We start from the raw sequence: 12,826 nt of genomic DNA, 5'->3' as shown, positions 1-12,826 counted from the left end.
ATCATAAGAGGTAGGGTGTTCCGTCGATCCATATCTGGTTCCAGTTCCAGACATATGCGAAGTATCTTCAATACTCCTCAAAGATGAGGTCAAAGTCTGCTCTTTCATAGACCCACCACTGAAGCTCTCTCTGGGATATGAATGGTGGCCCGATGTCAAAGGTTGGTTCCAGGGTAAGGAAGGGTTCAAGCTCTGGGTGAGGTCCAACTTCGTTATATCGGGCTCAGGCCAGGTCCCGTAGTCTTTGGCAGATTCTGCACTGGCAGTAGGGCCAGTCACTGTGGTCTGCCTGATCGAGCTCTTCCGGGACTGGGTTTAGAACATCGGTTGTTCCGGCAAGGGAGTGCGCTCCCGTGAACCACCAGAGAACTGTGTCATCCTCGGTTCCACTGTCTGCAAAGATGACTCAGCGCTCTGGCTGAGGGGAGTCGGTATGGGGGTGGTCCCCCCATGGGTCATTGTTGGCATAGTATGGGGTCGGTACTCTAGTTCCAGGTGACTGGAGTGGGATGGGGTTCTCTCCCTCGGTGATAGTGTCGAGGGTTCTCCCGATGGAAGATGTGGACTTGACTGGTGAGATTCGTGCAGTTGCGGTGTCTGCAAGGTTCCTGAGGTCTGCGATGGTGATAATTCCCTCCCTGGCTGGGGCATGATGTTCCCTTTCCCACTCGGCGATCTTGCTGGGGTCAGGTTGGATTGGAGGGTCTGGAATGTATCGATTTGAGCTAGGGATTGGCAATGAATAACATTGTGGAGTGTCAATCCCATAGACTCGTCGGGTTCTGTCTGCTGAGTACCAGGATAGCCAGCTGGCGGAGCTGGTCAGGGACCCAGGGCCCAGGATTCTTGGCTCTGGGGAATTCCCTGTCGTATCCCTAGGCCCTCCTTCCATTGTCATGCCTCTTCCACCCATGAAAGGGCTCTCCCCAGGACCACTGGCTGTGCTCGTCTGTTGACCAGGCACTTCCAGGGTCTGAACTATCTGGGCCGCCACTGCTGCTTCCCACATCGCACCTGGCATTTGGTTGGACCCACTCTCCTTTGATTGCTCCTGGTGCTGTACTTCTGAGGCATATTTCATGGCCTCGGTCTGTGAGGATTCTTCCTCTAGCAACATCAATGTAGATCCTTCGGGCTTCTTGTACGTGTAGCTGCTCTCAGGGACTGTCGCTGTCGTTTGGAGGGATATCGAGTCGTCTGGGGTCTTCTTCCCAAAGGGAAGTCCCAACTTCTTCGCTCCTGCTGCCATTTTGCCCTTCCAGGTCTTGCTGTGAAGGGATATGGTCATCCTCTGGGGTGAGGTTTTCAAAGCCGGGTATGGGTGAAGCTCTGCGACTGAGGACTGTGGCGTGCTTGGGCGGAGTCTGATGGGAGTGAGGTGTCTGGTGGAGGATTCATTAGAGTCTGTTACTTGCTCACTCGGGAGGGTCGGTGCTCTTTGTCAGATTCGGTCTAGCTCGTAAGTGTATAGGAGTACTGTTGACTCCAAGGTGGCCATGAAGGTGTAGGCTTCTTGGTCTTCTGGATTCATACGGTCACCATTGTTGAACAACAATGAAAGTACTTCCGAGTGTACTGGTTACGATCAGCAGTATAACTGCAGTTATTGTAATCAGTCATAGTAGGAACACGTAGAACAACAGTGTAACCATTGGTTCGATGGTGAGGGTATGCGAAGCAAGCTTCAGCTAATTGTAACGCACTAACTTGGATTGTACAACGTTTACCTCCAAACTGTCACTCGCGTTTGGTGATTCAGTGTGATGAAGGGTGTTGCAATCGCTAGGTCAGGAACAATAGTTCTTAGGCATGAAACAGGGAGTTTCTGTGTGAAAAGTTAGGAGTGTATAACTTTAGCTGAAGCTGGGGTGTAAGACCACAGCGAGGCTTGCTTAAATACATTATGGTATTTACTAGTGTATACTGTTCCGTTGTATCAGTGTGTAATGTCCCAATGCAATGCTGTCTTCTGTATTGTATGGTGCTTGGTATAGGAGAAGTCCTCCTGCGAGTAAGAAGACTAGCATGTATGGCACTATCTTCTGAGGAGCGTACGTGGCACCCTATCCATCCTAGGATGTGATCAGAGTCGACCTAAAGAAGTGTGACTGGGTGAAGGAGGGTCAGGCCCATAGGAGTGTGATCAGACCCATGAGCCATCAAACAGATCATGTGTGTGATCAATTGGGTCATGAATGGTGCAGATCAGGTACGAGGAATGATGACAAGAGTCGAATGATGAGTTGCTGAGATAAGATGAGATAAGATAAGATAAGGTGAAAAATAGGGGTGAATTCATGACACAAATTGGATGACTCAGGGACAGCTGATACTAACAAAAATCATTGCCGACTTGCTAAGCGAAGCTGCAGACAATCGGAGAGCAATGATTCTCGCTTGTAGACACTAGAATACTGTACTGTTTCTTATCACAGAAGTGGTAGCCTCGTAGGTAAGGGAATGTCTTGAAAGCACCATTAAACCATTATTATAGATATTGATTAGGAAGTTTAGATGATTTTAAGGTATTTTATAGTAAAAGATATGCCAAATAAATCAATACGAGGCCACAGAAGGACGAAAAGCATGTCGGGCAAGTTCAACTCCAATGAAACGCAAATGTGATGAGTATGTCACACTTGCGTTCAAACCTTGTAACGCATGCGTTTTTGTCTCTTGACGTGCATGGGCTGCCTGTGCGTTTGCATGAATATTTAAACGCTTGCGAGAATGTTCAAAACACTTGCATTACCATGTGAACACATGCATAAATCAAGCTAACGCATGTGTTAATGATTCAGACACAACCATCACGAAGTTGATGCATTGCATTCATAAGATGGGACTTGTGTTAGGCCTGCAGTCGATTAATTGTGTATCTGGGGCACCTTGTATGTAACTTATTTGATGTATGTTGTGTCTGAAACAACTGAATTACCTCTATTAAGTATATATAACATTGTTCTGACATACTATGCTCATCCGGAAATTAAGATATATTCGAAGGACTCAAGAACATTAAAGAGCACTCGCATTTGTAGACAATGGCATGCACATGACACCATATACATGCAATGATGGAAACGCAAATGATCGCACCTGAAATGCAAATGAACGCAAACAAAACACAAGCAAATGCAAGCACGCAGCACGCAAATGCAGAATTCTCCTCACCCGGTGAAACACAGGGCTTACAATTATTGTTCAAAGCTTGAGCCCATCCATGTCACAGGTTTAAATTGAATAAACTGTGTTTCTTCTTCGAATCGCACAAGGTTCTTTGAGATAGAAGACCGATACAGGGGTGGGCCTACGTGAGGACATGCGAAAGAAGATCGTACAATCCTGAGAGACTTGAGTGAAAGAGGTTAGAGGTTAGAAACCCGGTATGCAGTCCTAATAAGGAACACCGGGGGTTCTGTGCTGCCACATAATGTGTCACAGACCATAGCAGTACCGTGCCGCTGTGATATCCACCAGGTGTCAGCTGGGAACCTCTCATGGATTTAATACTGCTATAGGTACAATCAATTCAAGAAAAATCAATGAGTACCCTAAGCAAGGCGACAACACCGGGTCAAGTGTACTAATATAATTAGCTAGCAGATTTCCAGAGTGATTCCGGCGTGATGTATATCACTGTCACTCCAAAAATCTCCAGTACATGATGTACATATTGCGCTAATCTTGGCTCCAAGGGGGGAAGCTGCAACAAGCATGCCAAATGGTCATCAAACTCTAACACATCCCATGTGGCACAAAGGCTCAGAGACAATGCATGTGCATCAGCGATGAATAAACGGCGAAGCTCTACCAGTCCAGGAGCAATAATACAATGGAGCAGGACATGTACCTCATCCTCAACGGCGATTTTGCAAAATCAACACAACCACCATTCTCGGGGAATTGGGGGTGGTAGCGTTTCCCCCAGTGAAGGACCTCGACGGTGAGGATATGCGATGATACAAAAAGACATGTGAGAGCCTTGCGATGAGTGGGAACCATGGTTATTATGAGATAAGTACAATGGCTCGGTGTTCGCTGACGTGGTTGCAAACCATGTAATCATTATGAGAACATCAAGACAGATGGTCTGTGGCCAAAAAAACTGCCGTGTGATGGCTAGAACAAGGACAGAAAAAACGGATGACAACCACCATCCTCAAACCCAAGAACAATGACAATAACCAACAAGCGTCATCCATCAGGTGGGAAGGACCATCGCTAAACCTGAGAACAATGACAATAATCACCGACATCCATCAGGCAGGAATATCGGTTTCTCTGATTTGGGGCAAGTTCAAGCAGAGGTTGGCGTAACCGACAGCCGATGAAGCTCTAAAGCTCAAGGGAAGGAACACCATGTGTAATAACACCATTGACAGGGTTCCTCTTGGTGCAAGCAGTACAAGGAGATAAGGACCTCCAGTGTAGAACTCCTCAATGGCAGGAATAGAAAAACAATGAATGAGCCCATGAATATAGGGGCCAGCAAGGAAAGGACACTGGGACATGGAGACTTTGTGACAAATCCCTGTGGTAGCAGTAGCCTAGCCAGGAACACACCATAGCACAAAAGCTATGGAGCATGGGCATGCATTGATGCTTGGAGCAAAATACATAGAAACGTCGCAGCCCCTATTTTCTGCTGGGACATCGCCTACAAATTTCGTGCAATTTGCACCCCATCCAGCAGAATAAGGTCTCACTGAGGTATGTGCGATATCACCAGACACACTCAGAGGCCATTCGTGTAAGAGGGGTCAGAAAACCGCATCCGTGAGAATCGATGATGATTTGTGTATAAATCCATGCGATGAGGTAAAGGTGAATCCAACAGCATTGGCTTGGCTACCAGTGACTAAACAATATGGTGTGGGTCGTGTGGGGTCAAAGTTCATGTTGAGATCTGGCTTGAAGGAGGCTAACATACGAAATATTTCCGTGTGCCGGAATCTGTGCCATAAGATTGTCTCGGCAGAAAGACATGCATAAGCATTGCTCGAGTATCGTCATAGAGAATAGTTGTAACAAGGAACAGAAGACAAGAATTAGGCATTGACACCGAGTAGTAACTCGAATCAGACACGACTGAAAATCTGTGCATATGCCAGATCAGCTGGCGAGAAGATTACTAAAAAGCGGGAAAAATGGTGGATGAATGAAATTTTGAGGTATTCCCAAAATACACTCTTCTGCATATCCTGAGTCTCTCGTTACATGATGGTGTTTCCATGTTTCAGCACTAGGGATACACCTCAACAATACATCTTTACAGGAGACATGAAGGAAAATGCGGTGGCATTAACTCTAAGGGCATTTTATTAAGAGGCTGACGCGTTTCAAAGGAGACGACTCACAAAAACACCGGTCAATATAGTTCTTCGTCTGTCAGAAATTCGTATGTCATATATTGTGACCCTTTATGGGATGATGGAAGGGTAAGGGTCATACCTAGAGGGGCTAGTGTTTGTCAAAAGAATAATGTATGCACCTCCATCGTTGATCGTCACCGTGTCTGGGCTACCTCTGATCTTGAGTGCCAAGCATAAAATGGAGGTTCTCTATGTCGCTTTGTTGGCTAGCTCCGAGGTGGGCCCATCTGTTAAGCCCACTATATCGTAGATATAGAAGCTGTTAATTATGTATTTTAACGGCTACTACAAGTGCGAGGGAGAACAAAACTTACGGTACTCGAATAATCATTTGTTAAAGGTGTCCAGGATATGGTCAGGTAATAAGGAACAGGGACCGGTTTGTCATCAGCATCATAGCCCCTGCATGTATTCGGCAGTGTGTCACTCCCGAAGTTGCCGAATGCCGATGGAGGCTCCCATACCTCTTACTCGCTGTGCCCCGTGATGACTATGGTATAAACTCAATATCTCATCAAAAAAATGCGGTAAAATGGTCATAAATCAGGAATAAATAATATAATACAGTATGCAGAATATTTTATATGGACTCACAGTGAAAATGTATCTAGAAGGGTAACAAGCTGCTCTTCAACCTGATCATCTGTATCATCCTGGTCATCATCGTCATCAGCATCAATACCATCAACAGCACAATCTGGATCATATAAGTCACCGCCAGTCATTGCATGACCAGTCTCATCAGCAACAGTAGCTTCTGACAATGTCGGTCCATTCCATCCTGGCCTGATTCCTGCCACCTTCCCTATCGACAAGGAAACCATGACACCAGCTCTTCCTGATAGATGAGGGAAGCGTTTGTGATGCTGGTCATAAAAATGTGCCCTTTCGAGACGATAACAGCAGATTTGATGTGCCAAGGTTGGCATGATCTCTCCAAGGTGACTCTGTTGTGCTTTGAGGTACTGATCCTCATCAGCCATGTACGTGAGTAAGCGTGGAATCTCAATATTGAGACGGTCGACCTCCTCCTCAGCATGCTTGATCTTAAAGTATCTGTCCATCATTGCTCGTCCAGCTGGTGTAGCCCAGGTTTTCTTGGACATGTCTTGAATTCCTTCGCGTGTGCCGGGATCTCGTAATAGGTCGAAGTCTGATAGAAAAGCATAATCAATGACCTGTTCCCATCGGAGGGTAGCACGAGGTGGATCCAGAGCACAAGCTGCATTATTGTATCGCTCTAACGCTGTCCATATGGCCTGCAAGCGTGATTGCAGAGCCTTCCCAATATGCTTCCTCATTTTATAGCCTAAAGATCATGTTCATAATGACAATACGAAGCATGTTGATGTACTTACCAGTGTGTGACATATTCATCTTCGTCAATTCGAAGATCCAAGATATGACCAGGTGCTCCAGGTTGTCAATGGCATGCTGGTATGTTCACATCTTCATGCATTTCTTGTTCTCCACCCATTTCTTGCATCCAATCTCCCAGCGTTGAGTCTCCAAATGTGCCTCGAGAATTTGAACTGTCTTGAGTGTATTGTCTCGCTTCTCTACAAGATGTTGGCGGGTGGTCTCTGTCTTGTGAGTTTGCCTGTCAATTGTTTCTGCTGTCACGATTGTCCAAGTTTGGATAGCTTCATCCACCAAAGCTCTTTATTGGTTAGTTCTTCTCCCAATGTCGAAGGGCTATCACTTACTGTAATGTAAACAGCTCTAAAAGAGCTGTGTAATACTCCATCTCAAGAGTCTCATGCAGTGGTTCCTCCGATAATGTTGCGAGGTACTCCTCCTCTTCCTTCAGCCAATCTTCAAAGACTGACTCACTGTCTATTTCAAGCCGCTTCATAGAATCTTCTAGAAGTGGACGTTCTTGTAATATGTCCAGCACCTGATGATAGTTGTTGCACAGAAAGGCACCTAGAACCAGTGTCAAGTCAGTCAACGATGATACGCCGTCTACGTGTTCACACCTAGATTTTGTGATTTTATAACAATACTGTTGCAGGTCTATCCTATACTAGTCGTATATCAAGGGCTATAGTTGAGACTTCGGACTGATAGTCAAGTTAGCATGCTACTAGTCGAGTCAGGACTTAGGAATGATACCACTAGTGGGTCAGCCCTACCAGCCGACCGGACTAGCACCTCCAAAACTAGTATGACTTAGTAAAATACGGTCACTAGTAAAGAATACAGCTGCTAGCACCCAAACAAGAAGTAAGAACCCACACAGATCTCAACTATTCAGTCACTAGTGGACCGATCTGGGCATGAACACCTAAGTCAGGATGACTAGTCATGCGAGCACTTCTGAAAGGACTTAGAAATGAACCAGTAAAGGCATAACCCTTAGCCCAGATCCGGCTAGTGTGATACAGATCTCATACGATCAGCACTAGTATAGCCAGGCTGCATCCCGATCACGATCGAGCAGTTGCTACAGGCACAGTTACCTGACTATTCGTATAGCCGTGTCACTAGTGGAGCACTGCTGGGCAAAGGGTGCGGAAATGACCCAATAGCGGAGTCCCTCGACCTGCTATCCGACAGAAAGAACAGGCTAGGCCGACTATTGCGTGATTATTCACCATATTTCATGACTAGCCAAGACATTCTTACCAATATTACCCCTAAAGAATCTATTTATATTTATTCTGTACCTGTCTCTGTAGTATATAAGTAGTAGAAGGGGCATCCTCGCAGCCAGGCAAGCCATCCCCACGATTGTGACCTACTAGTCCATATTCTAGTGCCCCAATTTAAGGCTTTTGTGCTTAACCTCGACGAAGTGTCTACTAGTTGCTTAGTCACCTATAGTATTGAATGAATTGAAGTGTCTTAAAGTTACTATCCCGTCTTGGAGTGACTCAGAGCGTTTCGAAGTTAGTTAAAGTATTTTCTCGGAGTTAAAGTATTTGTTCTTAGGCCAAGAGTGCCACTAGTCGAGCCTAGGGTGCCGCTAGTCAAGTGTAGACCGCTTGTGAGACCCAGTATTTGGCCCAGAGTGCCACTAGTTTCAAAGTATCAGAGTTAGACTGAGCGCAGTTGCTCAACCCAAGCCACTATTCATCCAATCGTGTCTTAAAACCCCACTAGCGTGAGTATTACATCTTGTGTAGCTCACTAGTACCAAATATACGTCTTTAAACAACCTTTCCCTGATTTGTTGAAGTCTGCAGAGTGCTTCTATCATACTCAAAACACCCAAACTCAATAATATTGGTGATTTGTGTAGAGTAGTAGAGGGTTTTAGTGTTGTGGTGTTCATATCCATTCACTAGCCTTTTGTCACTCGCTGGTTCCAAGCACATCATCTGGATGCTTGCACAGGCAGCATCATTGTACCCTCTATGAGATTTTTGCACAGGCAGCATCACAGTATCCTTGATGAGGTATCATTTCTATCTTCATGACACTCTGGCAGGTGACATTGCCATATTCTCTAAGAGGTGTGACTTCTATTTCATGATGTTTGCATGATGATGGATGATATTGTGGCATCCCCTATGAGGGTCAATACTAGTTTCCTGAGGTTTGCACAGGCAGCATCATGGTATCTCTTATCAGGTACTATCTCTATCTTCTTGATGTCTGGTGTCCACATAGGCAGCAGTGCAGTATTCTCTACAAGGTGCTGCTGCTAATGTCTTGGTGTCTGCCACAGGCAGCATCACCATATCTTCTATGAGGACCATTCATATCTTCTCAATGCTCACACAAGCAGCATTGTGGTACCCTTGATGAGATGCCATCTCTATTTTTCTCAATGTCCATATAATCAGCACTGGGATATCCTCTAATACAAGGTGCTGCCTCTAGCTTCTGGATGCTCATGCTAGCAGCATCATGGTATCCTCTATGAGGTACCATTTCTATCTTGATGCTCACACTGGGTATCATCTCTAAGGACCATTATTATCTTCTTGATTGTTTGCACCATCACTGCCCCCTTGATGTTTGCATGCCATCACAGTACTATCCTCCATGGGTGGTTTTTCATTTTATTGCACTGGCAGCACTGAGACATCCCCATGAGGTGCTGTCACACACTGATAGCATCATTTATCATATTCTCAGCTGTTACTTCCTCCTCACTAGGACCAATGGCATCACAGAATCCTCTTGGAGGGTCATTACTATTGTCTTTATTATCTTCTCAACACTTGCATCAGCAGTGTTATGATATTCCCTATGAGGGACATTAGTATCTTCTCAATGTGCCTGCACTGAGAGTGTCGAGATATCCTATGAGGGCCATTACTATCTTCTCCTTTATTATCTTCTCAATGCTCAGGCTTGGACCAGCAGTGTCATGGTACCTCCTATTGAGGACCATTATTATCCTCATCTATTATCCTCTCAATGCTTGCATGGGTGGGATCCTAATACCCTTTTATGAGAGGCTGTTATTATCCTCCCAACACTTCCAGCAGTGACATCACAATGCTATTGGAAGAGGCCCATACATACTGCTTTGATGCTTGCATTGACAACAGGCAGTGCTTGAAAAGGGCATTATTGTGATACCTCCTTCTACATACTATCATCATCTTAACACTCATACCAGCAAGGTTTGCATATCCTTATTATTATCAGTATCTCATGGGATGATAGGAGGTACTTATATCATTTCTCCATGTTATCTGGTGCCCACATTGGCAACATTGTGTCATCTTTCTCATAGGTTCTTCCTGTCAGAGTCATCTATAATAATTCTATATCACCTCTCGCTCTCTCTTGCTTGGTACCCACATTGTTGACATACTAGGTTTATTGATATCCTTGGGAGAGGCACCCTGTCCCATCTTCTGTTCTTCTTGATGTTCACAGGAGGGAGACCTTGCCATCTCTTTCGAGGTAGCATATTGGTATCCTCACATGAGACATTCATATGATCTTTGTCCTATTCTCTCCCTGAAACCCATATTGGGTGCCTATACTGACAATGTCTGGGCACCTTCATCAGAGGTGTACATATCCTCCCTCAGGGTTCTCATCTTAACACCTGCATTGTTAATACTAGGTGCTTGCTGCAGGAATGGAATGACTCATCCTCCCATGCAGTGAAATCATCATAAGATATGTCCATACTATTTCTTTCTCAATGACATCTGCAGTTTACACCAGCAAAGCCAAAGGATACAGCCATATTGTTCCCAGATACCTCTTCCCTCTATCTAGTGTTGCCATGGCTGCTGCCACAGTATCTCAGGGAGAGGTGTATGCTTGCTTGAGTGACATCTCACCATTATTAAATCATGGTATCTAGTTAAAGGGTGTCTATATTGGCAACTATCATTCCTCTGGTAACAGATGTTTTTCCTAGCATCGTATTCTTAGCACTGGGAATGCAAGAGACTTATATTATTTCTTGAGGCTTCTTTCTCGATTTTCGATGCTTGATTGGCAGTAATCCAGCAGATGCATAGGCTACACCCATGATTTTACTCAGTCTCAGGTTTCATGAGAGATACATCATATACTGACACTGTGACCTTTCTGCAACTCTATCAAAGCTTGGATCAGTGATGCCTGGTGTTACCATGGACCCATACTCAGATGGTCATACTATTGCAATACCACCCATATTGCTTGATATCCCATATATTTCATGCTCATATGATGTAACACACCAACTCAGACTACAACATCAGTCTCTACTCAGTTACTTGTGTTCAATGATTCTGAGATAAAGAGGCATTATAGGCTTTGTTAAGAGTGACATTAGTCCTTAGTCACAGAGCTTGGAGTCAGGTAAGAGTTGGGAGTATATAATCTTAGCCGAAGCTGAGGTTTGAGGCCACAGTGAGGCTAGCTTAAATACACATTTGTTATCTCTACTTGCTATATATGTATAGATTGTCCAGACCAGCATAACTGTATGTTAGAAGTACTTCTTGAATTGAGAAACGAGGTGTGTGCAAGGTGCAGTACTCCTGACTGTGGTTCTCAGGTAGAGAAGCACAACCTTTAATGAATGAGTGTAAAGAGTGCATATCACCAACAGAGCTGTGGGACTCTGTCTGCATGGCCCTTATCCCATAGACCACCCTTGACTAGCAGTTTGTACTGTTGAACCACTAAAAAGCATGATGGTACATGCAAGCAGTGGAGTCGATGCAATGCTGAGGGATCAAGGGTGTAGTGAAGTGGGTCACAGATGAACCGGATAAGATATGAGGAAGGATAATGAGAATTGGATGACATGATGATAGTGATAAAATAAGATAAGATAAGACAAAAAATAGGGATGAATTCATAACACATGATACATTTTACAGTACTACTAGCACACCATACATCATGAAGACAGTTTTAACTTTTCAATGGACTCAGATGTTGTAGACAGTAGAAAGTATTAGAAACTTACCTCCATGAGAATCTCACTAGCTATATTGACAATATTGACTCTTAGTTGCAGCCAATATTCAGATTCTACAAGCCTCCAACCCATGTCTTCATCACAATTGCCAAGCCCTCGTACCTCAGAACCCAGCAACCTGACTGCAAGATGGGTTTTTGGCTTGTTGGGGCCCACTCCAAACCCAGCTTAATACTTGGGATATTGGTTGAGTAAAATCTTTGTTAAGAGACTCTGAACTGTTGGGAATAGATGTCAGCAGAGGATATGAATGTATTGTACTGTTTTGTTCAATTCAAACCTTGGTGTAACATGATATGTATTTGGACCAATTTAAATGCTTGAACAGTAGGGATGATCACTGTGACTGCATTACAGTGTATATAGATGGTCTCTACAGATACAGTCCTGGTGCTGTGAGTGCACTGGCATAGGATCTTACAGTATGGATACAGCCTGGCAATTGACCTCTATAGACCATATTTCATGGTGAAGTTTGACTGTATATAGCATTGATGGATATACATCACATCCATACTTGGTATACTCTTGAAGTGCCATATTTGATACTTTGGATCATTAAGTTACTTTACTCAAATGTTCTACCTGAGAGTATGTCCTTGTTCATGCAAAAATATAGTGCATACCCTCTTGTCCTACATCCTTATGGACACAACTATGTGCAAAATATGATCAAGAAGGCTTCAGAAGTCAATGATATTGTGCTCGCTGCTTCTTGTAAGCTGCCAGGAGGACAATAAATGATATTCCCACATTGATTGACCTTGTATCATAGGTATGATCATGTACAATATATAGGGTCATATATATGACTGTCAGAATCATTGTGAGATCTGCCCATGGCATCATAGTATGGCTACTATGGACCCACCATACTATGGATACAGTGCACACCCCTATCATTTATTGACCTACTACATTCACAGCTATCAACTTAACATAGACAAAGATCAAAAAATATGAGGGGAATCAGAGGATGATGTACCACTCACTTTAAGTATGCAGTATATATTATTTCAGGCAGCTCTGTTCACAGCCATATGCATAGCCATGACAATTA

General features: G+C 44.3%; 2 protein-coding genes across 2 annotated transcripts; both read right to left on the bottom strand.

Moving 5' to 3' along the window:
* Window positions 1–406: 406 nt before the first annotated feature.
* Window positions 407–1,288, bottom strand: EV420DRAFT_1484339 (uncharacterized protein; the record flags this gene model as incomplete). Its single annotated transcript, XM_060470065.1, has 1 exon — window positions 407–1,288. One exon carries the CDS (start codon window positions 1,286–1,288, stop codon window positions 407–409), a length of 882 nt encoding a protein of 293 aa, XP_060325424.1.
* A 4,677-nt stretch (window positions 1,289–5,965) lies between these two features.
* EV420DRAFT_1648421 (uncharacterized protein) lies at window positions 5,966–7,230 on the bottom strand (the record flags this gene model as incomplete). Its single annotated transcript, XM_060478163.1, has 4 exons — window positions 5,966–6,684; window positions 6,734–6,809; window positions 6,849–7,035; window positions 7,082–7,230. 4 exons carry the CDS (start codon window positions 7,228–7,230, stop codon window positions 5,966–5,968), a joined length of 1,131 nt encoding a protein of 376 aa, XP_060325423.1.
* Window positions 7,231–12,826: the final 5,596 nt, after the last annotated feature.

The sequence above is a fragment of the Desarmillaria tabescens genome, assembly GCF_030435595.1.
Source record: "Desarmillaria tabescens strain CCBAS 213 chromosome Unknown EV420scaffold_50, whole genome shotgun sequence".
NCBI lineage: Eukaryota > Fungi > Basidiomycota > Agaricomycetes > Agaricales > Physalacriaceae > Desarmillaria > Desarmillaria tabescens.
The sequence above is the reverse complement of the archived record's forward strand: the minus strand, read 5'-3'. Positions and strand labels throughout refer to the sequence as shown.